This window comes from Eimeria maxima, genomic scaffold (genome assembly GCF_000499605.1).
Source record: "Eimeria maxima Weybridge genomic scaffold, Emw_scaff334, whole genome shotgun sequence".
NCBI classification, from domain to species: domain Eukaryota; phylum Apicomplexa; class Conoidasida; order Eucoccidiorida; family Eimeriidae; genus Eimeria; species Eimeria maxima.
The window spans coordinates 1-27375 of NW_013566203.1; the positions used below are offsets into that span (position 1 = coordinate 1).

The 27375-nt window shown below is 49.8% G+C and overlaps 5 protein-coding genes across 5 annotated transcripts; 1 reads left to right on the forward strand and 4 right to left on the reverse strand.

Annotated features, from left to right (window-relative positions):
- Positions 1-326: 326 nt before the first annotated feature.
- EMWEY_00028830 (hypothetical protein, conserved) lies at positions 327-1632 on the reverse strand (the record flags this gene model as incomplete). The annotated part of the gene is made up of 3 exons (XM_013481433.1): positions 327-491; positions 802-1250; positions 1560-1632. The coding sequence occupies 3 exons, from the start codon at positions 1630-1632 to the stop codon at positions 327-329; spliced, it is 687 nt and encodes a 228-aa protein (XP_013336887.1).
- A 4515-nt stretch (positions 1633-6147) lies between these two features.
- Positions 6148-7346, reverse strand: EMWEY_00028840 (26S Proteasome non-ATPase regulatory subunit 9, putative; the record flags this gene model as incomplete). The annotated part of the gene is made up of 2 exons (XM_013481434.1): positions 6148-6968; positions 7217-7346. 2 exons carry the CDS (start codon positions 7344-7346, stop codon positions 6148-6150), a joined length of 951 nt encoding a protein of 316 aa, XP_013336888.1.
- A 1585-nt stretch (positions 7347-8931) lies between these two features.
- On the reverse strand, positions 8932-12094 carry EMWEY_00028850 (hypothetical protein, conserved; the record flags this gene model as incomplete). Its single annotated transcript, XM_013481435.1, has 12 exons — positions 8932-9087; positions 9204-9305; positions 9402-9560; positions 9705-9908; positions 10058-10111; positions 10254-10286; positions 10437-10518; positions 10650-10752; positions 10854-11079; positions 11217-11297; positions 11402-11497; positions 11975-12094. 12 exons carry the CDS (start codon positions 12092-12094, stop codon positions 8932-8934), a joined length of 1416 nt encoding a protein of 471 aa, XP_013336889.1.
- Positions 12095-18601: 6507 nt separating this feature from the next.
- On the reverse strand, positions 18602-23186 carry EMWEY_00028860 (ribophorin I, putative; the record flags this gene model as incomplete). Its single annotated transcript, XM_013481436.1, has 11 exons — positions 18602-18706; positions 19006-19259; positions 19396-19502; positions 19674-19950; positions 20067-20256; positions 20587-20832; positions 21064-21279; positions 21578-21750; positions 22065-22335; positions 22467-22589; positions 22782-23186. 11 exons carry the CDS (start codon positions 23184-23186, stop codon positions 18602-18604), a joined length of 2367 nt encoding a protein of 788 aa, XP_013336890.1.
- Positions 23187-24894: 1708 nt separating this feature from the next.
- EMWEY_00028870 (zinc finger MYND domain-containing protein, putative) lies at positions 24895-27013 on the forward strand (the record flags this gene model as incomplete). Its single annotated transcript, XM_013481437.1, has 2 exons — positions 24895-24967; positions 25266-27013. 2 exons carry the CDS (start codon positions 24895-24897, stop codon positions 27011-27013), a joined length of 1821 nt encoding a protein of 606 aa, XP_013336891.1.
- Between the last annotated feature and the right edge of the window lie 362 nt (positions 27014-27375).

Here is a 27375-nt window from a genome sequence, read left to right on the forward strand (position 1 = left end):
ATATAATATATATATATATATATAGGCTGCTGCATATTTGAATAGCCATGGTAGAATCTAGCTGTTTACATCAGGTGTATCGACACCTCCAGCTGCAGCTAGCTGCCTACAGTCATCATCAGATGCACGGACACGAACGTGTATTATTTCCGTGGTGACTACAACACCCATAAGTGTTTCCTTACGCATGCATGCATACATGCATGCATGCATGCATGCATGCATAATGCGTGGTATATATATTGTGCACTATGCATGTAGCTAATCCATCCATATATTATACTATGCATGCACAGTTATATGCATGCATAATATATAATAACCTCTTAACAGCCTAAACACGAAAAGATGCTCGGTCTGGTATTGGGGACGACGGGTGTTGGTTTCCATTTCTCATTCTCCTCTACTGCAGGAACACCGTAAGGATAGCCCAATAACCAATTGGCATGCACGTGCATGCGGGTGGCGTCTTGTGCGGTCATTGTTGCATTCTGCAGCAAGGGAAGTAAATCAAACAAACAAACAACCAGATGCAGCAGCAGCAGCAGAAACCATAAAAAAAAAACTTCTTCCCCATCCAACAACAAAGATAAGCAGAAAAATGCACCGGAAGGCACCAATACTAAACAAAGCACCATTAACATCGTACTGCATAGCCGAGGATTATTTTGCAGATATATAATAATGTTAATCAGTTTTATTTAACAGAATAATAAAAAAGACAACATATTATTATGTAGAGGTGTAGGTGAATGGTGACACATGGTAGTGTCAGTGTATATTTAGTGCAGGACTGCCTACTACATATGGGTGGTAGTCCATACGGTAACCAAGAAGATCGCGGTAGTCATAAGTAGGCTCCCCTAGTTTATCTGCAGGAATCTTAGGGTATTCAACATTGCACATAGGGGGCCCTGTAGTGATTCTTGGTCCAATAAGTGCATCATCACGAATACCGAGGTGGTTAAAGAGGCTGACGAATTGCGGGGGATTTCTTATGTCTGCCTTCTTGGAGGGTGAGCTGCTGCTGCCGATAGTATTCGTAAAATAACTGCAGCTCGGCTTAGGGTATCCTGGAAGGGGTGTTCCGTAATCGCGAGGTGCACCTTGAGGCCTCGGCTGTACTGACGGATCCTGCAGCTCTTGTGCTCCCCATGTGCGGATCTCAGGCCGGCTTTGGAAGAAACCCAGAGGCACACCAACAGCAGACGACAACTTGCTGAAGATGCGCGAAAACACGTTCTCCCCTCCTGTGCATAAAAAGGCGCACGCACGCATGTACACGTTTCTCGATACTGTGCTACTTACATGTGCGGAAAAAACAAGTCTGCACGGTACATACCAGGCAGCTCTAACAGGCAACTAATATACAGAAATACAAGATGTCAGCGAAAGCAACTAGGAGAATTCAACAAAAACTGCTGGTATTGTCGTGACAAGCTGCATGTGCCGCCACCCCCTGAGTAAACCTTCCCCCGACGTGATCTCGAGCAACGACAACGATGTTACGAAATACAAAGAAGGCAACCAACAGTTCTTAATGGCTTGAATAGACTCACCAACAGCTGCGAAGGAGTCGTAGGCACCTTCTGGCCCACTAAAAACTTGAGAACGGGGAGTGTCGTGCTGCATTGTTGACTCGGGTGTTGATGCGCGATAGAGTGGTATTGTGCAACTGCCCTCTCCAAGGCTACAAGCCTCTCTTGCAGTAGTTATTAATGGGAAATACGCTGTAATTACACTAGACTGGCTTCCCTACAACCGTGTTTCCCGGGAGATTCCTCTGCAAACAGTCTCGATACCGACGACGATTCGACGCAGATGCGACACACTGAAGGATGGATGTAAGGGGGAATTACCTGTATTCAGTGAAAAACCTTGATTTAATGACCAAATACCTTTGAAAATTGACAGAATGTGAGCTGTATTTCGAGTCTGCAATGCATGCTTCCCCAGGACAGATGCTGGTGGATCGCAGGCGGCTAGCTGTAGCAGTAACAGAAACCGGAAGCAAGCATGCACAGTAACCACCAACATTGCATTGTCAGCTTCCTTGAAGGAGAGGAAAACTGGAGAAACCTATCAAATATTCACTGCTTTCTAGAAGGGTTGTGCTTTATTCTTAGAAGCTCCAGCTAGAAAGTTAGTGGTTGCTTCTCCACCGAGTGCTCCGTTCCAGTCTCGGCAAAAACAAGGTGGGAAAAGCACCACCACTACCACGACACATTCACAACATTATGAGGATACAACACTACATATATACTAAACATGTTTATAAGTTTATACTAATGACAAGTAGGCTCATTAAGCTGGTTTTGCGCCGCTGTCCGGGGCCTCCTGCAACGCACGGTAGACTCCACTCCCCTGTCGCATCCACAGCGACAGTCCAATTCTATAAATTGGACTTGGCTTGCTGTATATCTGAAGCATATAACTTTACCCATCATATCTCCCGATGTACGGTACAATATGACCTCCAAAATATATAAAACCTCAAAAACATATAAAACCTAATAAATAGTACGTGCGTACTTACTATAGATTTATGACGACGTCGTCGGTTTTAATCAGTGACTGCCGTGAATTGCATTGGAGCCAACACACCCTGGATATTATTTTACCAAAGCCGGTGACGTGGGGTCTCTTATCGCCAGGGTGCTTATTATTGTTTCTACTATTACATTACTGTGGTATACAAGCCATACAAATGGAAGCTGTCAAATAAGAAGGGTAGATACTTGTTTAGTGTTCGTCATCGCCTTTGCCTCCACACGGAAGTCGGGCAGTGACAGGTAAATGGAGCCGCTTGCTGAGAAAAAGGATATAATAACCCTCTAGTTGATATGCCCCTCCATGGTACTAGTCTCATAGTAGTCCATATGCCCCAAAAGAAGATCTGTCAATCAGCCGCATGCCTGAATCTCCAGCGGAATTATCCGTGTGACTTGATGGTATATTACGACTCAGAAACGTCTAAAATGTCTGTTCAGTTGCTGCTACCATGCAAATAACCAGCCTACACACATCAAAAGATGCTGTTAAGTGCTTCCAGTTAGACATTACAACCCTCCAACCCCTTCTTCTCACCCGCTCTGCCACCACTTATTATACCAACTCATGCAAGATAAGGGGGTGAGAACGGCATTGCTAAGCACTGCGGTCGCTGCTGACTACAGTAGGAACTTGCTTTTGTCATCTACCGCCGCTGCATGCAGTACCTAGCAACTGGCAAGCTAAGAAGAGGTAAAACTGGCCCGTCGGTAAACAGCATCGCAGCTGTTTTTCGATCTGTTGTTGTCAGTGACGGTAGAGAGTGAAGTGTTTATGCATTTTGTTGCTCGCAGCAAGGGAAAACTAGCCGTATCTGCGTGCTGCAACACATGCATGCAGAGTGAAACTTCTGGCGGGGGGCATGCGCATAAACTGGAGAATATACGCACTGCTGATATGCATATCCTGTACGTGGAAAGCTGATGTTGGCTGTGGTGCTCGGATCACAAGTGCAGAAGGCGGTCTTCTCTCAAGACATAGCACGTCTGCTGGAACGCACCAAGGAAGAAGAAAACGGGGCTCGCCTTTCACGGGAAGCTCTTTCAACTCCCTGAGAGTTCCTCTTGCGTCTTAGCCCTTCCTCCGCAATCACAACGCTGTTCCATGGGCACGCCTTCCAAGCATGCGTCAATGTGGTTACCACAGCCTTGCCTGCACAAATGAGGCAGTCGGACACCAATTCATGCAGAAAATTTCAGCCTCCTCCCTTTCCCGGTGTTTTAATGCGGGCATACTTTAACCAATGAATCGTTTAAGGTGCTTATCGTCTCGGTTGACGACGCAGATCCGTTGCTTGCTACTGGTACACATGCCCCCTACAACGCGCTAGCTACGTATCACGTGCTGCAGGGGAATCAGGGATGGAAGCTCAAGGTTATTTAGTGTAAAATGGGAGTGCTTATTGACGTATGACAGCAGAGCGGATTTTGCAAGCCATCAAGTGTAGACTTTCCAAGTCTGTTTTCCGCAGATGCTGCACGTTACTCGGAAACACATATTCGCCTCCCTGTCATAAAGTAAACGTGGATACAGAAGGGGAGCTGCAACAACAGATCACCAGCGAAACGACTCAAATATACAACAATGGCTTCTGACATTGAGTGCTTCTATCAAAGTGTTGAGCATCTCTGATCGAACGTCAGACACCCACAGCCCCAGGCGTTGGGTTGTGCACAGGCACTACAATGCGGCTCTGGAATGATCTCAAGCAGCTCAGTCACCATAAATAGAAGGATTATGACATTAACAACTAAGAAAGGGAATTAATACTTCTAAATGTTCTAAGAATCGAGTACCGTAGGTGGAGCCATAGGTTAATTGGATTACTCCCGCCGGCGACCACTATCGGTAGCGTGGCGTACTACCCAGTCACTACTTGGTTACCAGGTAGGCTCCTTTAGAGATCTAATTGGATAGGAAATATAATTATTACTATCTAGGAATATTATGTCTATAATTACGCCTTTGGTGGAGTTCTAGGTCGGGCTCCTGACCGTTCCACCACCGTTGATATCCCCCCGTCATCGTCTAGGGTGGGCACTGACACCGAGCCATGACCGGGGTAAAATCGGAACACAGTTCTTTTATTCTATGTACTTGCCTTGTTAATAATAGGGACTCTAACATGATTTGGTACTTGCAGCATAGGCTTCTGGAGACCTCGGTAGATAGAGGTTGTACTTAGGAAGCCCGGCACTACGATATGATATAGTATAGTACACTCCCCTCACCTTCTAAGTTAAACAAATTGATAGAACGAAATTGCTGCTGGTTTTCCATGAAAAGTTATTGAAGTTGACGCATGCGCGTCAGACGGTCGGATTCGCTCTTACAGTGGTCCTGGCATTGCTCACAGAAGCATGGGTGTCGCGTACGCACTCAGCTCACTTACTTCGTGAAATCCTCCTACTTCTCAAGCTAAAAACATTGCTCGAACAACTAGTATCTTTTACGCGTTAGTTGTTCCGTGTGAGAGGACTACACGAGGGACATGCTATTTGTTGCTGATACGAAACCAGGGTGCTGATGCTGATCTACCTCATGTGAAATCTGCAGTAAAACATTTGCAGTGTCAATGGTGTATAACGCACCATACCCCACTTGCTGTGAATAAAATATGAGACCGTCATAGTTGTGATCGTAGGTCGTAAGATGCTCTTCACCAGACGACGTGATATGTGGAATTGCCACCACTGGGCGGAAATAGGTAAGAACATCGAGGCATTCAATAAAGGACGAATTGTGAGGGGCACTATGCTCGCATGAGCTGCAATTACGAAGAAAAATATGGCACTGTTAGTCTTGGTCGCCCACCTAACTACCCTCCTCCTGCTCAGCCATGTAGTGAACAACAACTCTGCACAGATGCGGGACTCTTGTCCCGATCACTCTACCCAAGCCCCTACCCACCAAGTGAGTACCCTAAACTCTAAACCTCATACCCTTTGTGGCTACCCACAGCTTGCCACCGCCCATCAACAGCAAGTGCATGAAGTGCAAAACAATATAAGTAGGAGATACAACAGGGTCTGCAGACATAACTCGAACTGAACTTGAGATGCTCATTTATCAAGATGCGTGCGCCCAACTACCTTCACTTTTGTCTTAGGCAATGCAGCCTATGACTGTCAGCATGAACAGTTCAGTAGTCTCCAAGGAGACTGCTGCACAGGCTCCAGCAACAGTAAATGCGCGTGAAACGGGCACAGGTCTACTTCTACATACAGAAGTAGAACGGGGGATGGGGGTTGGGGTGAGAGTACGGCGTAAGTACCAGAAGAGGCCTCGTATCAGATGAGCTCATGCCGTTTCAACTACACTCCTTCCACCTTTCCTCAAGAAAGTCGCCTCATCAGCGCCTCCACCAAGGAGTCTAGTACGTTCTATTTAGCCGTTGCCAATGTACTACCTGTGGCATTTGCTTACAGCAGATATCGAATACACCTCATGCGCTTCCAACACCCTCATAAATCGTTCTTGTCCCTACTTTACGGTTCAGATATGATCTAGATGATTTTGAATGGTCGAGGTTCGTCCGCCTCTGCTAGAAGACCGGCACAAGTGATATTTACTTTTCATGGGTGGGGGCCAACGCAATCAGCTTAGTTGAAGAGGCTTCAAATGGCATCCAAGAAGGCCCTTGCCTTGCCAGCGCCTCGGAATAAGCCACAGCGGGAGGATACGACCCCCTCGTTGCAACACAACGGCTATTCGCTCGTTCTCGTGACTCGCTACCTCTTCCGGAAGCAGCTGAAATATTTCAGTTACAGTTACAGGTCGCGTTTGTGCGTTCGTATTCGCAGCGACGCCCTTAAAAGCGCCCCCCACCCGCTCGTCTAGGCGACTATGGCTCGGCACCAAACGCAGCGAACCCAGCCGTAGCAGTCTGTCTCCAGCAACAATTCCTGCAGTGCTGCTGGGGCTCCCTGGGTGAACCACGTCTACCACAGCGAATGCGGGCCCCTCATCTGCAACGCACGACCACACCAGACAAGTAGTATGGGTAGCCTCTTTCAACGGGTACCAACAAAGTTGTACGCTGTTCATCACAAGCCTAGTGCTGCTGGATAAACTCCCATAATGAACGCAGTGAAGTTCAAAAGTAAATGAAGCCCAATTTTGGGTAAAGGTAATTATCTTGCCTTCAAGTAATCGGGGAGGCTGCTCCTTCTTCTTTGGGGGTACTGGCCCTGTTGGGCTTTGGTCGCCAGGGACGACGCCTTGCAATTCATCAGCATTTGTCCTGACACGATCCGCATGGAGTCGGAGGAGAATATCTTCAAGCCGCCGCTGGAGCTCGCGGTAGTCCGTCTTGAGGCAGGCAAGCTTGTGGCGTGCTTCCCTCACTGAATGCACGTCAATGTCAGCTCGAGGGAAACCTTCTTCGTCTACGAGTGGGCCATGTAGGCCAGGCATACCTGAGCATGCGCCCCACCAAGCAAGACAAAAACGGCCGATATTGTCCGATGCATTGGCTGCATCCGCCTCACCACACAGGGCGTAACTCTCATTATTGTCAGTGCTGACTCTGGATGGATGAAACGAATGAATGAATACTTGCTTTTTCCAGCTCCCTTCATTGCCTACTGTCTGTCTGCGATGCTGTAGTCATTGCCCACCAGGCGACAACAAAGGCAACCAAGCTGCTTCGGTTAGTAGCACTTACCTTCGGACGTTAGGAAGCTAGCAAGCGCCTCCATCCTTTGCTCCAGCTGCTGCCGTTGGCGGTACACATCTTCAGCCTCAGCTGCCAATGAGGATGAGCACTCGTGTGCTGGGTTTTCGCTTTCAGTCATCGTCCTGCTTACGCTAATCTATGTATGATCTATGTAGTAACGAAGCCGAATGGCGGTATCCAGCCGCCACCCAGTAGTATGTTAGAGCATCTGGCAGGTGATTCCCATAAACACAGATGAAAGCAGAATGTACACTTGAGGCCGCCTCAGACTCGCATCAATGTGCAATGAAGCCCTTACAACCTCGGCATGAAGTTCAAAGTGTTCACGTGCACGGCGGAGCACGAGGTGTTCAGCACCTGCCAAGCAGTGCTGTGAGCACGTTATTTTTAATGGCCAATGAAAAACAATGGTAGCTTTCTATTTATGCGAGATTCTGGAGCGAAAATGAATGGGGTTCGTCCTGCGGGGTCAGATGGTGCTGAGAAACTCCGAGACAAGGCCGCTGTTTAGACACATTATCTGAACAGCTTACAATCACGGGAAACCAACTGCCATTATTATTTATGCACTGTGTAATTGTTAGTAAGTAATATTTTTGAGACCAACTTTACTTTCCTGCTCCATGCCGTACCTTCCCCCGCTACAGCACACAGGAATCGGATGGCCTTTTGCAAAGCTGCGTTGGAAGGACAAAGCTCCAGCCCTCTTGCAACCTACAGAGACTAATGTTTCGTTAAAAGCAGCAGGATGTGGTCAATAATGTATTAGTTATTATTATATTACAGAATTATTCGCTCATCTAGTTCCTGCATCGTAGGATTCCTCCCACCGGTGATAGCTCAGTTGGTAGAGCGGCAGACTGTAGAAGCTGCGGTAATCTGTTGGTCCCTGGTTCGATTCCGGGTCACCGGACGTTTTTGATGTCGCCGTATGAACCCATTTATCTCCACATAAGCAGGCGTAATGGTACAGTGAAGCCTGGAAAGTAAAGATTTTGTTGGTCCCTCGCTCGCCTCATTATGCGCACCCATTAGTAGGGCAGTCAACGCGAGTTCGCCTTCGGCGTCTGCAAAATTATAGAATGTAAGGAGCACCCGCAATGCGCGGACAACACAACGTATCAGCCTAAGGCGTGCAGGGCAGGACAATGCTACCTCACAACTACGAAACCAGTGTCTACTTTACTCAATCACTGCCGACTGCCGGCAGCTCATGACGTGTTACTCCGTGCAGCAAGAAACTCCCTATTGGATGTCACTCCATCCGTTCTCGAACAACGGCAGGCTAGTCAGCACTAACACTGGAAAGTGCGCCGATGGCCGAAGCGGCAAGTAGTGAACTCGCTGGCGAGCTCTAAAAACCCAAATGTCCAAGGCTGCTACGCCCGGTTGGGCCAAGAGAGGGGCTGATGACAAAGCATCGGCAAGTTGTCCGCATTGCGTTTGCTTCTTTCGCTGCCCCCGAACCAACAGAGAAGAAGTTGACGCGAGCTGCAACCATGCACTAGGGCACAAATTGTAAGAGAAGCGCATAATCCACCAAAACTCTCCGGCGTCTCCACCACAGAAACATAACCTAAAAGACCACACAGCTGCCTCAAGTGGCAGGCGACTTGTGGCGTGAAGAGCGGGAAGTGAACGTTCTGAGGGTTAAGGGCACTACGATCAAGCAACCGCCCGCAGAGAGACGTGCGAACATCTGCTCATTCGTCATCTGCTTCCTCCGCAGTGGGGGACCCGTCTTCCGCAGTTTCACCGTCTCGATCATCCTGCAACTTCTCCCCCTTCCTAATGAGATTCGCAATCTTATCATTCACTGTTTGGATTTTCGCCATGATTTCCGCCTTGCGCTCATCAACCTAAACAGAACAAGAATGGGCAATTCCTAAGGAATTACGAGTAACGCCACTCCGATAGGCGAATACAGCATACAGAACACGTGATCTGACGGCTAAGCAAAACAGCAGGGACTGACCTTTTGAGCACTCTCACGCTGCAAGTTCTTGTAGTTCTGCAGCTTCGCCTCTAGTTTATCCAGGCAGGCAGGTACATCTTCAATCAAAACTGGCGCCGTTAGCTGAATGGACATCCGAAGGCACAAATGATGGCGTTCTCACCACTACAGACGAATAAAAGCATCAAAACATGCTTCAGAAATGCCGAACGCGCTTACGCCACATTGTTCGAAGTAGGCTAAGGTGCCAACATCATATTTCAGCGTCTTGGGTTTCTCCTTCTTCTTCTCATGGTCCTTCCCGTGTTTACCCTTCGTCTTAGGGGCGTAGAAATAGACCTCCTTGCGCTGGCTCTTCGGCAGAAGGGCACCCGCAAGCTGCAGAATGTCGCACCATAAGCATAGTAAGAATCGCGACCCACCAGTGTGCCAGGCTAACTACCAAATTATATGGCGTATTAACTATTCAACTATAGAGCCACTGTACAACCGTGTACGCAAAAAAAAAATTCTGTAGTTTACATTTTCATCCACCGCCGGTTCTGCCTGTTCCTTTTCAACGCCATTGGCCGCCGGCTCCTCGATTATCTTCTGCAAGTACTGGATGGTCTGGGAGAGAAGCAAGCACTCTGCCTCGTAGGGCAGCTCGGACTCTACGCGTTCCAAATCCCGTGTAAGTTGATAACGCTCGTTCTCCAAGTTGCGCCTCTCCCGTTCCTCCCGCATCTACAAAATGTGCACACCAGTCACATGCAGACTGATTCCTGCCTCGTATGAAATAACTACCTGCCCATTTCATCTGAGGCCGGAATCAGTCTGCTTGGTGGTGGTAGTATGAAGTCCATGTGAGATGAGCTGCACATCGCTTAGCTTACCTTCAGTCCCCTTTCGCGCTTCACTTGCTGCATGTACGCTTGATGCTTTTGCATCTGAGAAGAGAAAAAAAGACACCGTTGAACAGACTCAGGGCACATACTCCCGCTACAGCTGCAGTGCCGCTAGAAAGACCCTGCGCAATAGAAGAACAAGCTTAGGTTGCAACCCAACCCAGAAAACCTCGTTGACGATTACCTCGCGGGTCAATTCAGCTTGAATCTCGCGTCTCTGCACAAGACAACAGCAAGACAAAACGACAACAAAACGACTAGTTCAGCATAAACACTCCGTTGCCCACGGACACTATCAAGCTTTAGTCGGACCGAAAAAATCACAAACGATGATGTTCTGGGGGTCTAGTACCGACTCGGTACGTACATTTGCAAAGTGTTTGCTCATCTCTGCAGATAGGCGGTCCCGTTCTTCTATCATTTCACGGCCAGGCGCAGTTGCTTTCTGCCTGTGCAGAGCAGCAAGCAGAATGCAATATCGTGTCCATAAAATGTAGCATGCAATAGAGAGAAAGCCAGCAATACGCACGCTACAGACGGTGGCAGAAGTCTTCAGTGTAATGAGCACTGCATCACGCACCTCTTCTCCAGAAGCTCTTTGTACTTTTGGCTCTCCTCCCGCTTCTGAGTGCGGAGCTCTAGAAGCTTAGTGCGGACTTCATCGAGCATTTGTCTCAAGGGAACTGAAAAAGCAGCAATGCGCAGCGTTACTCTTCAGCATGGGCATTCTGCAATAAGAAAAACGCAGGAAGATGCCAATGTCAACTTGGGATACACCACGTACCCACGGAAGAGTCTTCCAAACTACTTGCACTCTGTTCCAGGGCTTGATACTTCGTCAGCAGAGGCTTGCTGTTCTTCAACCGCTTGATTTCTTCCAGAAGTTGTTTCTCTTCCTTGAGAGAAATTGTTGATGTCATCATTTTATGCTCTAACGCAGCAACCTTTTGGTCAATGTCTTCCAACGAAGAGAAGCCAATTTTACGCCGCAGATCCGTTGCTGATTGTTTCTGACACAAGCACAATAAGGCAGTATTCGAGCAAATGCAAATAATTTCTCGCAGCAGATTAAAATAAGCGGCACACACCTTGTGAATGAACGTAACACGTCTGCACAACAGCACGACAGAAGCCGGGGAAGCCTCACCAAATCATTGCCCTCCTTCTGTTTCAATTGAATCTTTTCAAATAAGACCTTTCGCTTTTCCTCTAGCTGGTCGATTTCCTTCTGATGCAAACGCAGGCATATCTTGCAGCAGAAGAAGTGTGCCGCTCCACGCGATCTTGCGGCCTTCAGTTACAGATATTGAGTGCGGAGGGTTTGGCGTTTACCTGTAGAGCGTCAAGGCGGGCTTGCCGGTTTTGCTTTTCCATGTTGTATTCCTCCCGGCCGCCAATGACTGCAGATATCTTCTGCTGGAGCTCACTCTGCATGTACAGGCGAAGTCACACTTGCACCTCCCCTTAAGTCTGAAAGTTTCTCAAGCATAACACTTGAGAAAGAACGCTGCTCCAAAAAGGATGAGGCGCCTTCACAGAGTTCGAGGTCGCACTACTGATCAAGTACTGGAAGTTTTATATACGAGTAGCACAAACATACCCGGGCGGTGCGTGCATGCGCGCCCTGGAAAATGGTACGGTACACTGGCATCAGGGTAACACCTACACGCCAAGGCCCACTCAATCCACTTCATTATTGCACAGACCAACATAAATCTGCATGCCCTACAAAGTTAGCACAGCTGGTGTTTAGCTCCATTCGCCTCCCGGCTACAGCTTCTGCGGAGCTCAAGTGGTGAGTAGATTCACACGTTTAACGGCTGCCCGAGTGCGCTAGCAGCACACACGAGAGGGGTAAATAACGCAGAATGCGGCAGGACTCTACGAAAACGGTTCCCGGCGTACGATTTTTGTCTTCAATTCATCAATGGCCGCTGTCTCGGCTTGGATGCGGTCCCTGTAGAGCTTCTCATCAGGCTTGGGCACAGGCTCCAGCTTCTTTGTCTTGTCCACTTTCCCCGCCATTTTGTCTGGAGCTGGCCTTTCTTCGCCTACGAAGCTCTCGAGAGCACTGAGTGCACTGTTGGCGAAAGGTCGGCGCGTGCGGGGGAGACTGGAAGCGGCGCCTCTTGATGCAAACCAGACTCTGGCGGATACTGATGGGCGTATATTTATTGTGTACGAAATGGCACGAGCTATTTCTAGAGGACTTTCGATCGCCTTATCCGAGACAGGCACAACTCGGCCAGTGCAAGCATTCAGGGGAGGGGTTGCTCGCAGCCCCCGACGCTCATCGCAAACTTTGGAGGCTGCTCAACTTAATATCGGATTTTAGTCTCTACCACCCTTACTCTTCTAGATAATTCATTGCTCTCTACATCCCATTCCACGTCATAAAAGTATAGCACCCAAAAGGCGTAGTGGTTGGGCGGTCTTCTCTACATCCTCTCCAAGCGGAGCACTCCAATGCGGTCTCGCAGACTTTTATTAGCAAATTAAAGCATGTGCCTGGACTCGGATAAATACACTTCCTATTTCCTTGCCCTTTTGACCATTATGGCAAGCGTAGGTTCCGTTTCGTCCACTGGATCTTCGTCCACTTGTTGTTTGCAGCCCTGTCTGTCTTATGTTGCTACGTGTATTTCTACTTGAGTGCAGGCTTGCAGGTAAGGGTCAAGTATGTGTTTGGCAATTGCTTACAGTGCTAGCGCCTCGTGCAAGGGGTGCCAAACTATGCTTGTTTATGGTCTTGCACCAGGGCATGCAGTCCAGACTGACCGACTTCAACAGGGCTGCCCAAAGGTGACACGTAATCATCCGTTCGGCCTTAGAAGGCAACGGGGCATCAACCATTAGTCGCCCTTGTATGCAACGGTACATTAACCCTTAGACAGCTGTAGTGCGAAAGTGGCTCGCAATCACCAATTTCAGTAATTTTAAGCATTGGTAAGTGCACGCGGGGAAGAAGGCTTGTTTATGCTTGCGTGTAAGACTGCCTACCGCAATTAGTTCTATCAAGGTTCACTTCAGCTCATGGCAGACCGTTTCCTGTCCCACAGCTCCGGGCGCTTGGGCCGCCCCGCCCATGAGCCCTTAAGATTGGCGAGGGAGGCTAGCTGCTTGTCAAGGACTCATATCTTATGTACTGTATGGCAATCGCGCATGTCCATAATCGTTGATTGACTATTATGGTACACGACGTCCGTTATTTTCAGAATGCTACAAAACTCATGAGAGTCCTTATCGCGCCAGACTCAGGCTCAGGCCCCTATGCAGCTGTGGCACTTGGATGTTTGGGAAGATTCATGGTTTCTGACAGATCTTATATTAAACGAGTGATTCTGTTGCACTTTCTTCAAATATTGATTATCCCAGTTGCAGTTAGTGTAGCACCACATGTTTAATGACTGTACGTACGAACAGAAGATGCAAGCCATTCACGCCTTCTTGTGGTCAAGTAATGGCGCATGGGTGGCTTCGTGCAAAGGCGGCGTGCGTGAGCTCAATTGGGCTGTGCAACATCGTTAGCAGCTTCTGCAACGTGTTTTTGGCTTCCATGGAACCCTTCTATCGCAAAACAATTGGAGAAGAACACGTCTTGATTTTTCAAAACCCTGCTTTTTACTCAGCAGTTGCAACAGTGTTCGTTTTCTCCAATGCAAACCATTCGGCTCTCGGCTTTTTCCACCTCTGCAGCCGGAGGCGACCTGTTCTACCACAGGGAGAGACTACTCCGACGAGGCCGCGCTTCCTGTACTTTTTGGAAACCTTGATCTGCAGTCCCGCATCGTACTGCCGCAGCTTCACCCCTTAATTTGCACTTGTTCATCCTTCTAGCGGATTTACCCAATAAGGGCAGACAATTAATTTACACGGAGAGTGAATGAAAAGCTCCCCGAAGCTCCGCCAGATGCCCGGCATCGTCTGCAGTTCCTGCGGTCCCTATTCTTTAGGGAGTTTTCCTCCTATAGTTGGACAACCATGATATAGCGATTGCATTGGCGCGCAGTCAACTCGCCAAATGCAGTAGGAAAGTCCAAATAATTGTCTCATACATTCAAGGTTTCTCGGAAAGACAACAGAAGTATTCGGTGGGTGAAGACAAACTCTAGGCGGTATGGCGCGGGGTAAAGAAGTGTTCACAATGCATTTACGGCTGGCATTGCAGTACTCAGACTGGTAGCATAGTTTCCAAGACGTTAGTAATGAAAGGCTTCTTCACGGGCTGCTTGCCAGCTCAAGGTGTTCTACTTCAGCGCTGCGTTCTGCCGCTGCGCTTATCTGCAACGGCTGAGCGTCCCTTTCGAATTGAATTTTCCTACTCCTTGTACACTCGCCCTGCAGCAGTAATTGCGAATATCAACAACAAGCACATGGATAGTTGCAGCACAAACGGCGATTCCAGTTGCTACCAGACACAGTGTGTACTCCGCTGAGCAGGCGTTACAGTAGTGAGGCAGGCGACCATGCGTCCATCCAGAATGTACCTTGTAAAACAAGCCACCCCTTGCCCGGAATGTACGCAGCAAAAGCCGCTGAACACTTTAAGACCCTGGCAATCGAGAGATTCCACGACTGCCAGAAGGATATGGATAGACGTTTTAATCGCTGCATCACTCCGCGCTGCAATTTCAGATATGTAATTCACTGGACGCTGGAGGCTCAACTAAGCACTATAGGCAGGAAGGGGAGAAAAATGAGCTAAGGTGGTGCCGTTGCCGCTGCTCACCGCCAGTGGCTAAGCCTGTTGCACCCCGTGCTATCACTGCGCCGCCGTACTATCCCAAAGGGTGGGTGGAGAGCCACTCTGTAGAGCAGGCATTACCTTCTAGGGTCCAGCTACTGCACAAAGTGGATTCGGAGTAGCGGTCGCACAGAATGATTGGCAATTGCAGAATATAGAAATGGTGTCAATATGTGTATGCATCTAGGGTTGTTTTGAAAAAGGAGTTGCAGCAGGAAGTGTATCAACTGAGGCCGCCTCCACGTGTCACCAGCTCTCAGCCTTGTGACACTGGGACCAGGAGACGCGTAGCGTGGATGAGGTCACCTGCTGAATTTTCCTCGAAGATCGTTGGCTATACCGCAGCTCACAGAGCACCCGTGTTTAGGCATATGACTCTCGTTACCTAAATTATATGTAACTGGAAACCTCAATTCTATCCAAGGATTATCGCGTGGTGCAGCGTTGTCAAAATACGTCAGATTTCAGTAAAGCAGCTGACCTCCCTGAGCAGTCTCGAGGGGTCTTCAGCGCAGTGGTACGAGAACGTGGAGATGCGGAAGCGGGAACAGCCTTCCATGAGTTGCAACGCACCTTTTGAAAGTAGTGGTGCAAGCTAGCCCCACACCCAAGTTCAAACAAGCCTTCTTGGCCGTATGCACAAACACAGTCGACATTTGTTGACGACTTCTGCTTGGGTATAGCTTCCCTACTAAGGCCAAGTAAGGGTTCATGCTTCATTTTCAGACAGGTTTGCCAGCATCGAACTGATTATGCTGTACAAATTCTGCAGCTAACATCGAACGATTGCAAGACTTACGGCCGGAGTAACGCAAGTATGCGGTCAGTGCTCCAGTGACACACCTATCTGGCCATTCAAACAACCACGTGAAGCTTCAGTGCATTTCATGTATCTCGTCGACCCCACAAAGGTGACCAACATTCAGAAGTGCTTGAAGGTGACCAAGATGCGGAAATTGGGGCCGCCAAATTGCCCTGCCGTTTTGTAGGGAAAGCAATGTAATATATTTGCTTGCTTTATATATATATGAAGCCTTTCGACACTACTAATATGCACAACGAGTACAGAAACCAAGACCAACCAGCTGCGCTGGTCTGCAGTGCCCCACTGCTCCAACCCCACCGTGCTTCCATGGGTCCCCCTCCAGGCACTCGGATCTGTAGGGGTCATTTTCCCCAAAATCCGGCGGGTTTTTGCCTTTTTATACTGAATCTATTTTATTTGATACTACATAGAAGCTCCTTTTGTGGAGGAGAGCGGATATTCCGCCACTGGGCCTCGGGTCCGCTGGCGACGCCCTCCCACTCGGTTGTTGATTCCTGCATAAATTTCGGCCCAAGGCGGCTTTTCGTTCGATATATGTAAGACTTACAGTATTTTGGCTCTTTTAAGTCCTTAACTAGTTCTCATCAACGGGGAGAATCTGCAAGACACCCTCCTCGTCAAGGCGTGCATTCAGATGCTCGCCCTCGGTTGTTGCACCTCCGAAGGTTTAGATCTATACTTCGCATGCTCCGCATCTTATCGATTTTCCAAGTGGAACCAAACCGCACATTTTTAGACGCCATGGGGGGTTTTTTGCCGCTGTATCCTTTTTGCGATTGCTGCCCGTCAGTGCGTGTACAACCCCACCAATGGGCTTGCAAATGGAATCGGGCCTCACACTTCTTACAGCTACTTTCCCACTCTGATTCTTAGATATCAGCTCGATTCAGTTCGTATGCCGTGATCGTACAGGTACCTGGCGATACTCTGCACCTACAGGTTTGCGGGGTCAACGGATATTGTTTGTGCATCACGAGGCAAGGGGCAAGGCACCGTGATCACACGCCACCAAGTCACCTAGAGTAAGGATTGCTGCCTTCCTCACATAAACAAACATACATGAGCGTGACGCACAACGGCTAGACGACGTGATTCTTGGACCCATGGACGCTCGAAGATTTGTCTGCTCTTATTGTGGATCAGGCCCCACAAGGTTTCTTAACTTTACGCAGTCACCAATGGATCACGCCATTGCCTCTCATGAACGCAGGGTATGTGATATGTAGTTGAGGCAACCCCCATATTTTCGCTTGGTATTCAAACGTCCACTTGAATATTTGCTGGCTCTGCTCTGCAGCTCCATACAATGAGTCAGGATTTGGCGTTCGTGGAGCAGCAGCTTATTCGTGCCATGGCGGGACCACAGATGAACCAGTCGCTTTCACATACTTTAGACAGGTTGCGTCAGCTCCGTGGAGTGATCGCCAGCATTCTGGCCAAACACACAGTGAGCTTTTCTACCATGCATGCGTGCTGTATACGCGTTTAAATTTCTGGATATTACTTAGCACAATTCTGCTCTGTTTCTCCTAGAAATAATCAAAATTGCACAGAATATCTTTTCTTCGAAAGGCGTGGTCAAATACAGTTGAAATTGTGCAGTTCTGTCCGTGCGATTAATACGCAGGAGGTGACCGCGGTCTGGAGTAGTATCGCAGCCGCTGCAAGGAGTCAGGCTTGCTGCATGCAGTACCTACAAACTCTTCGTGTAAGACTGCACATTGCTTGCCTCAAAGATTCCACTAGGGACGCACATTGCATAGCAAGGTAGGAGGTAGAGTGCTGGCCGACTGCAAAATAATACATTCTTCTCAGGCTGTGGCCGAAGCGAATGGACTTTGGCTCCACCAGTCCGATATGCTGAACACTTCTGGAAAGGAATTCGCCGAGTTGTTTTGGTCGCGAGATTTCCCTCTCCAAAATATTAAGTGAGTTGGTAGCAGAAAGCAGGAATGCTGCCTGCTAACGCATAGCTGGAATATTGTTCTGTTGTGATTCATATCCTTCGGTGTCCCACCAATGTACTCACAGGCAGATCCTCCCAGCGACATCCGCAGCCGCTAACCTCACGAGCAGCAACATTGCTTCACACAGCAGCGCTTTGGGTGGAAACGAATTCCCTGCTGTTCAAGAAACCAGGACGGCATCTGGGCAGGTGAAGTCATCCCTTTGTTTTCGCAGCTAACCCCGATTGTAATGCTAAGACTCCTGCTCATACTATCCGCCATATTTAATCGTACATGAAACTACTCTATCTTTTCTAACCAAGGGAAGCCACTGCAACACCGTGAGTTGCGTGTCTGTGAGGCGCAGAGATCGCATGCTTCTGCCGTGGCAACGACGACGGACCCCAGGAGCTCCTGATGTCGATGTAGAGCAAGCGCCGCAAACGGAATCCGTCGCTCTGCACAATAGGCAAAATGCAGCTTAAGTGAATGCTCTCAGTTGTTCGTCTTGTTCCGCATGTGTAGTACTGTTTACATTACCACTGCGGATGCATGAGCCCCATTTGGTTGTCTGTTTCAGCCTTCCTGGCATACTAAGGGAGAAAACCTCTTCACTGAAGGTGCGGGGAGTTGCTGAGGCTAGTGAGACTCAAGCAAATGCATTGAAGCTTCCCCCACCGCCCACAGTTATGTGTTTAGGCTGTTCAATTCCCAAACGGGCGGCCCTTATGCGCTGCTGCCCTACGCATCGCTCTTGTGGGAAGGGAATACTCAACATGAAGAAAAGTGACGCACAAATCAATATCCATCCAGTTGTTTTTGCGCCCCTATTGTGCAAACTTTGTTCGCAACTACCCCAACTGCATACGGCTTGCATCGATGCACCATGTGAAGGCCGTTGCATTGGCATGGCAGCTTTCCAAGTGACACCGTGGTGCAATGCTGCACGTATGCACGCATGCACACAAGTCCATCAAACCACACTCGGCAGATCAATGCAGCAACAAAACCGAGCGTTAAGCCTCGTGCTGCTTTAAACTTGAACCCTTCCATTCTCTGGCCAACCCTCGCAGATGCTCTGTGGACGCTTCAACTTCCTGGATAGCTTCTTCAGTCTTCTCCTAAGCAGAGAGAACACAGATCCTTCCCCTTCCCACCCAGCATATGCCCACTTTTACAGATACTCCTTATGCAGAAAATTTCACCAAATCCACAGCCTCCACCCAGAAATACGGTGAGACCCTGACGCAATAGCTGGCAACACCTGGAGGCGAATCGTCACTCCTGAAATTTTAAGAATGCAGGAAGTCGTGGGCAGCTGCCTTTGTCGGTGGGCCTTGCCTGCCACTTGGCCACTCTGTAGTCTAGGGCGCACGCAGTCGTTAAGTTGCTGCTGATCTTTTGTTCATGGTTTGCATACCTTCCAGTTGTTGAGCAAGGCTGTAGTAAACGCTAGTACGGCTTCTCGGTGTCTCTCCAAGGCCTTCTTAAAAACGCCGACGGATGAGTTGGCCCCATTGGTCCCAGGCGCCGCCTCTAACGAAGCAATGAGATCAGCTTCATGCTGGCGCATACTTTCCAGCCAACGTTCCTCCTGCTCGTGCGCCCGCTTCTGCTTTTCGCTAGACTCTGGATTCCCCCGCCTGGCGGCAGACATTGACTCCATATATACACCTGAGCACGAGCAGACTCTTTGTACACCGAACCGTTGCTAAGTTCTGTTGTTCACTTCCATTCCTTGCGATCCGGAGATGCAGTCCCTATATAAAAACGCTACAGAAAATGGCTCTCCAATTCAGCATGTGCTTACGCCCTTCACAAATGGCTGCCTCAGTTTTGTGCATCAGCTCATTCTTCAACCGGCCGAATGCGACATACTGTGCTGCAGCTGGTACTTCCTCCGTAGTATTGGAGAATCTGGGCAACACACGGGGGGAATATATCAAGTACATGAGAAATAAAAGGCCCATTTACTATTTGTACCGAGTTACTCGAGCTCTGCAAGTCTCCCTAAACGCAGACCCTAGCCTATAACAATACATGAATCCGTTGGAACGCAAAAGAAAGCACGAAAACGACACCCCTCACCTCAGCTTCCAGTGGTACAGGACTGTGGAAATGGTGGCTATGAGTAAAAGAAGAAACAAAATAAAGGCCTTCTTTAGGTGCTCCAAATCCACAGAATACGGGTAGTCGAACGTCACAGTCAAATAATGCCCCTTGTGCTCAGTTGGAGGAAGAGACGCAGAGTGCCACTTCAGCCTCAAGGCTGGCCGCGATGTTACAACGTCAAGCCACCATTTTACCGTCGTCTCTTCCACATATTCAAACTCAACTGTAGACGAATACCGAATGTTAATAGCGCCTGACACAAACGGAAGCCATTCAGTAGCACAGCCCCCACCCACAACACTGTGATCCTTAAAAGTATACACACATACACATTCCACGAAGCGACGCTGCACTCGTAAGTATCAGTACCTGTTGGCAGCGCTACGGTGAGGGAGATATACTCAGCATACAAATCCTGGAAAGGCGGCCCCAGAGGAATGTTCAGGGAGATTTTGCCTCCGTTGACCCCGTGCTGCAATATCAAAGAGCTAACTGGCATATCATAGGACACCTTCAAATCGAAGTTCCAGCCCCCAAGCACTGGAAATCGAGGCCACACCTGCGCAGCGGAGCAATTAAAAGAATGCATCTTGAACCCCATCCACCCAGTGCCAACCTGCTACGATTGCTAAGATTGTTTTCGAAATGGTGTGGTTGGTTGGCTGCATCGCGAAAATGCATTGGTTCAAACACTTCCTTTGTCGATACTCAAGAGTTGAGGGAACAAAAAGATACTGCAGTCCTCTCCCCGTCGCGGAAAGGCAGGCGAAAGGAACGATAGGCACCAAAAACAATCATCATGTGGATTTAGCTTAAAAACTAGCCTCAAGCAGAGCAGAGCCTGGGTTGAACAGCGGCGGCAGCTTTTGTAACGGCTACCTTTGATCACCTCGAGGTGCGTGGATAGACGAGCTCCCTGAGGACCATAGCGGGATGCGAAAGTGCTGGTCAAGTTCCCTGCTGAGTCCCCCACATCCAGGTTGAAGACATCCGGCGGGAGTGTTGCATGCAAATCAAACAAGACATGCGTCGGTACACGTTCGCTTCGTGGAACATCCCTGCCTTTTGCAGCTAGGCGAGAAATGCCTGGCGGCAGGCCCTGCAACAGCGCGATTGTGACAGGGTTAAATGCACCCTGAAGAAGCCCACAAACAACTTCAAACGATGCGAGCAGGCATTTCACGTCAACGCCAAACACAGCGGACTGCACACTTTTAGCAAGCGCCGAGAAACTCTATGTAGACATTCGCATTGGACAATTTACAGGATATTCGGTTATGTCTCGCGCGAATCGCCCCCCACTTTTTCTAAGGCAATTGCAAGCATCTAGCTTAATCGTTGGCGGAATTATCGCTTAGAGGCTTACCTCCTGCAGTGCAGCGTCGTTGTGGACTTTATAGAGGTCCTTGCAGACCGCAGTGCCGCTGAGAGGAACGACCAGCAACCGTTCCATCGTTAAGACATAGCCGAGATGTTGAGGTAGGGGAAATATGACAGCAAATGGCTGCATGATCTCCAGGGGATCGATGGGATCGGTAGACTCCCACTTCCACATCTCTCCCGGCAGCTTACGGAATGACTTCTAAGGTCCCAAAAGCAAAACCAGCAACAGCTACCGCAAATACTGTACTACGAACATGCCAAGAGAAGACAGAAAAACCTCTTCGCTAGCGTCAGAACATGCGCCATCTTTAAAATACACACCAGCTTTAGGCTATATGCAATCCTATGCTGGCTGCTTGGTTCGTGCACTTCTGAGACGCCCCTATTGCTGACAAATCGCATGCTATAAAGGCCAATATGCCCTGAGTTAAGCGCATCCTGTGGGGTTCCATGCAGTCCCTTCGTCATAATCCTTATGCTATGTATCTTAGCCTCACCTGCGACATATGTCGCTCGCCTTCCTCTCCAAGAGTTGTTTGTGGGGGAAGCTGTAGGGATAGAGTGCTCCGCAGCGTCTTGTAGGGTAGAGGCCAGTTAGAAGAGGTTGCGAACAGCACAGACTGAATCGACTCAAGGTCTAGGGTACGGGGCACAGGGCGGTATGGACGGCCTGCAAAAGCAGCAAGTGGGGGGACACTGAGAATTTGAAAGGGTATTTGAACCGAAGAAATAAGGCGAATGGTCCATGTGTTTTCATAGAAAAGCAACAGGCGTGTCTCCCCAGATATAGCGGTAAATCTGTCAACAGCACGAGGTACGACTGCCACTAGGGGCGCATGCGGACTGTATCCGCAAGTTGAGCAAACAGCAGCAATATACGGGGGCCGCCCTACATGCCTTAGACGTTGTGCAGGCCCTTTAAGAGGGGTCTGAAACTAAATGTACATACGCAGTGACCTGGAGTGGGGGTAGAATGTGGCTAACCAAGAACGTAAGACACCGTCAGAGTCGTAGATTCGGAGACAGGTAGAGCCTCTTGCAGTTGCAAACGAAATATGTGTGGCCAGCAGGGGGAGACGAATGAGTTGCCTCCCCCGTCGCTCGCCGATTTGAGGTGGTGTTCTGTTTGCTCTAAGAGCAGCGGCCTCAGCCCCCAGTCTTCCCACCGGAGAGTAGATATGCTTGGGAGTGGGGGGAGCACAGACTGCACTTCCAGTTGCTTGCCTTTTTGACCGGATGCAGTTATCCATCCAAGCTGAAGAGATTCCGGAAAACGCATGCAATAGGCCAGAACCACTCTTCGTTGCTTATGCTGCTGGGGCGGGGTACAGGCGAAAAACTAGATAGAGCCTCTACATAGAAAACTTCAGGAAACCTTATTAATACCTGCGTGGCCTCAGAGTAAGGCAGCAATATAAATACGGAAGAGACAGGGGACTTCCCCCGATTAGTGAATTTCAGCTTCACACTTATTTCCGCCTGGCGGCCGAATTTGATAAATCGCTCTGCCTGTGAATACGGCGAACACATGTAAATACCAAGATGTCATAACAAGAAGCATTCGCACTTAGCATATATATTAAGCACGGGTTATAAGAGAGACGCAGGCATGCAGCATTGGGCATGTCAGCTGCAGAGCGGCAGCACTGCATGAGCCCAAGAATAGGGGAACTTAGCAAGGCTTCTCTTCTCGCATTATACCTCTTCAGTGATTAGCCCAGACAGACTGGCCTTAATGAGAGCCTCCACCTGTGCATCCTGTATCAAAGGGCGACTTTTTGCGTGCTGCAACTGCTGCAGCGCAAGAAGCAGCTTCTGCTGTTGTGCTAGGTGATGGAAAGAACAGGCAGTTGCGTCGAAGGGACGGGGAAGTGGAAGTGACACATCTGCTGTTCCCGCAATCTCAATGTCGTCAAATGAGTACTTCCCAGACACAGGTAGACCTAGCGCGAACAGAAGCAGAAGCAGCAGGAGTAGCGGTAGCCCCCTGTGACAGTCCAGAAAAGCATGCGGGTAAGGATTTCTTCCCAACACAGTAGCAGCACTGCGATGAGCTTCTGAGGCTTCATCTGATCGGCTGTCTGAATCAGCACACTGGCACCCCATTGTCGCACGATTAGAGGTGGTAGCGGGCATTCTTAGTGGGCAGCAGAGCATATCTTGCAGCCTCTAGCTCTTCGTAACACCAAGTTTCCTTGTGTCCAGCTCTCCTCTACGCTCAAAGGAACGCGTCACTAAATGTGTCCAGCGTTAACCCTGAAGGCAGCGTTAACCCTGGAGGCAGCGTTAACCCTGATGGCGGGACGGTACCCCGGGAGGGCCGGAAACAGCCGGGGAAAGCGCCCCGTCGGCACCCCTGCACGGGGCCAAGACGTCGAGCAGACGAATAGGAAGCGGCTTGTGTATGTACTGCAGGAGCCAGGAGCTGGACCACAATCTGATGTTGAGGCTGAGCTGCGAAGAAGAGATGTCCTGCAGCCGTCGTAGACGCCAGGGACACTATGGACGGTGTTATAGGCATCTAAATTTGTTTGGAGGATACGAAAGAAGCCTCATTGGAAGGAGAAGAATGATGCAATGAGCTACACAGCTTATTGAGCTCGCCCACTTGAAAACAGTGCCGACCACAGGTCCCGATCCATTGAGACAGCGGGAAGCAATAGTTAGAGGACCTGTCCAGAGATCTGCCCAACTCGAATGTCCCGATGAACAGACTGCAAATGTCCCGTCTAATAGCTAAATAAACGAACAACTTCTGCATTTGTTGGAAAGAGTCGTTATCTGGACAATTTTGGGGCTAAAGGAGGCGAAGGGGCCCTGGCTGCTGTTTGTGGAGCCGGGATGGGGGGTGGTTTAGGAGGGGGGCAGGGGGCCCTTAACCTTGATTGTGGGAGAGCTGTCGGTTGTCAACAGAAGCAGATTGGTTTTGTAGCTCCAGTTGAACATTAATGGAATCCTATAACACTTGTGACCTACTTTCATCAGCGGTACCCCTGCAGATGCTCGGCGAAACGGGGTTCGTCGCTCCGGCGGCGACCTCAAGAAGTTTCTGTGGTCAACACTAAGCAAGGGAGCGAAAAAGTAGTTCCCGTGATGTCATCTTCCCCCAATGCCTCCGTTTGGTTCCATTTTCCAACGTGATCAGTCCAGAAGGGGACGTCTCTCCTACTTCACCCCTTGAACAGGGAATTTTGTGCCACTTTCCCCTTGCAGAAACGCCAGGAGAACGCGAAAAACCATGGTTTCCCCAGGTGAACCCCAGTGTTTTCTGTCCCCTTTGGTTCGGGTGCTCCCGGATGTAGGTGGCGGCAGAGGAGCAGGGGTTGTGGCGGCGGATTTCATAAAAGCGGGTACGCTGCTAGCCCGACAAAGTGTTCCTCTGGTCTGGTCTGCACGTGTTGCCCCGGACTGCCCATGGGGTTTGGATGGATGTGCATCGGAGGAGCCACTGTCCCCAACGCGCTCTTCCAACGAATTTGGTAGTACTAGCACTAATCGCTCTGCAGTCACTTCCTGCGACGGATGCCTCTGCGCCTATGACCACAGTCGCAACATTTACCCAGCAGCAAAAAAGGGGGCTGGGGCCGTAGCTAAGCGATGCAGCGCATGCAAGGTGGTCTCCTACTGCAGCACAGACTGCCAGCGATCAGCGTGGAGCCGACACAAAAAAGAATGCGCCCTATTCAACCGTAAGTTAGGGAAGAAACCAGGATATTCCAGCTCACATTCTTCATCATTGGTCTCTCAAGCGTCATATGGGGGCCGCACACTAGTATACAGGATAAGGAAACATTTACTTTTAGGTATGGCGAAGATGTCCCGGGTGTGCCTGCGCACTATCTCATTTGATCACGGATCTGTTGATGCTGCTGCGGATGCTGTCAGATGTGAGGAAGGCTTCCAGAGGAAGAGGCCCAAATCTAACCCAACGGTTGGTTCTGCGGCTGTTGCTTAATGGTATCTCTCTTGAAGAGTTCGCTGGTGGGCACTCCACAGCAGAAGGACAATCGGGAACCGAAGCGGCAGCAGCTCCAGTAGCGACGGCTGCTACTAACTTTGAGCTTAGTGCTGCATCCCCGTGCACGTGCACCAAGAAAGGACACTGCTCCCGTTCTCCTGCTCTCTCTGACCACCTGAACGCATGCGCTGCGTCTGCTGCCCTCTTGGAGGGCCTGCTGCGTTCAGCCGAGGGACTGCAAGGAGGCCTGCAGTCTCTGGGACTGCCTGCGCTACCTAGACCCGGCCAACTAGAAGCAATTGTGGATCGACTCTCTGCAAATGTGCACTCTATAACAGTTTCTGGGGATTCCGGGGCTCATGCGCTCTCCGGGGACTGCCCTCCAAGGGCCTGCCCCTGCTGCGATCCAGGGAAGGAAGTGGCAGTTGGGCTGTACGGCCAGCCGCTGTGTCGATTTAACCATTCTTGCTTCCCTAATGCTGCCATTGTATTTGGAGGGGCCCAGGGGCCGTTGGAAATGGCTGTTGTTGCCTCAAGGTCTATTTTATGCGGCGAAGAGGTCTGCATTTCTTACGTTTCTCCCGCCGCTGTGCGACAGGAGAGGCGTAACAAGCTGTATCTTGCATATGCATTTACTTGCACATGCGTACTTTGCTGCTGTTGCATCGATTATACGAGCAGCAGCAATGCCATTACCCGTGGAAACCACGACTGCAGTGGCAGCAGTGAGTTCAGCAGCGAAGGCGACAAAACCAGCACGAAAATTCCTTCCAGATGCAGCAGCAACAGCAGCAACAAGAACACAAAAAGGGGGCATCACCCTTGTTCCATTTCTTTTTCTCCTGCGGAGGCGTTTGATTTGCAGTTGCGTGCTGTTTTTTGTCCGAGGGCCCCGTGCGTTTCGATAAGAAGTACAGAAAAGGCAAATGTCCTTCTCTGCTTAGAAAATGCCAACCGGGAATATCTCAACAGTTTCTGCCGTCGTGGAAAGGCACCTAATGACGAGCCTAACGGCGGATTATCCAGCACCTACGTACATACCGCAGATCCTAGGGGACCAGAAGGGGCCGCCCGCCGTCGGCGGTTGCATCTGCCGGTGCTTTGCATGCAGAGACCAGGGGAGGGCTTGTGGGAGCCGGTGCAACTTTCTACAGGAGATCGTCCGCCACAGCAAGCGCCGAATCGGGGGTCTTCCTCTCAAGGAAACACAAGTATTACACTCATTCCTGAAGAACTGCAACAATCGGCACTTGCTCATGGTCACACAGTTGTGGCGCCGCCTCCGCCCGTCATTCGCTGCTGCGCGTGTGGGGATACTTCCGAACAAGGGGACGTTGTGCGCGTAGTGGAGTTTATGAGGAAGTTGAAGGAAAGCGCCCAGCGCCTAGCGCAAGCTTCTTGCACGGATCAAAGTGAGGCTGTTGAGGTGGAGGGAAGGGCCGCCCTTAAGTTGTTTTCTGTAGTTCGGCAATATGCACATCCCGGAAATTTGTTCCTTTTGAATATTGCGGAAAGCCTTAGCCGTTCTTGCAGGGGGTTTGTTGCCCTTTACAATGGCATCGGGCTGACGGTTTCCCAGCATCTTTCCCGCGCTGCTGTAGCTCTGTACGGCCGGTGCAGCACCCAACATGCAGACCACCTACTCACTGAAGGCTCTCTCCTGCATTTCCTCTCCCAAGCAGATACTGAGGAGGAGGCTGCCCATGCCTGGTCGCTGTGGGCCGGAGGGGACCCTATAATGGCAGAGACCGAAGGTGCAATGGGGGCTATGGCCCGCGTAGAAGCATTCGATGATGAGAGGGTCTCCGAAACGAGGGCCAAGTTAGCACTCCAGGCTCGTGAATGTCTACTACAGGCATGCGGCATTTTCTTTTCATATGAGGGCTGCTGCGCAGAGAGACACAAGGGTCGACTTGCTGAAGGGCGCATTGCTGACTGTGAGAGGGAGCTGCATGCCTTGGGATTTAATTCCTAGTGAAGGCAGCAGGGCTTCCTTCCCGGGTACTTTTTAGGTTGAAAAAGGCCTCTATTGTGCAGGGCTCTAATGTGCGCGGAGCTATGCGTAGTCTATTCACTTGCAGCTCAATACGGGTGGGTCGGCGAAAAGGGACGGGAGGACAGCGGCGTTCCAGTGGTTCCTTGGAACCTAGCACGCGTACTGATGCAAAGCTTGCTACCCCCCAGTCGTTTGTGTCTACCTGTCTGGACACTTCGAAAGCGGGCATGCCTGTCTTTATTGAATGCAAAGAACTTCAAAATCTTTGGCAACACTGGCACATCCAGTGGAAATTTATGTTGGTATGAATAGAAAATGACTCTGGTGTGTGGAACGGGCTC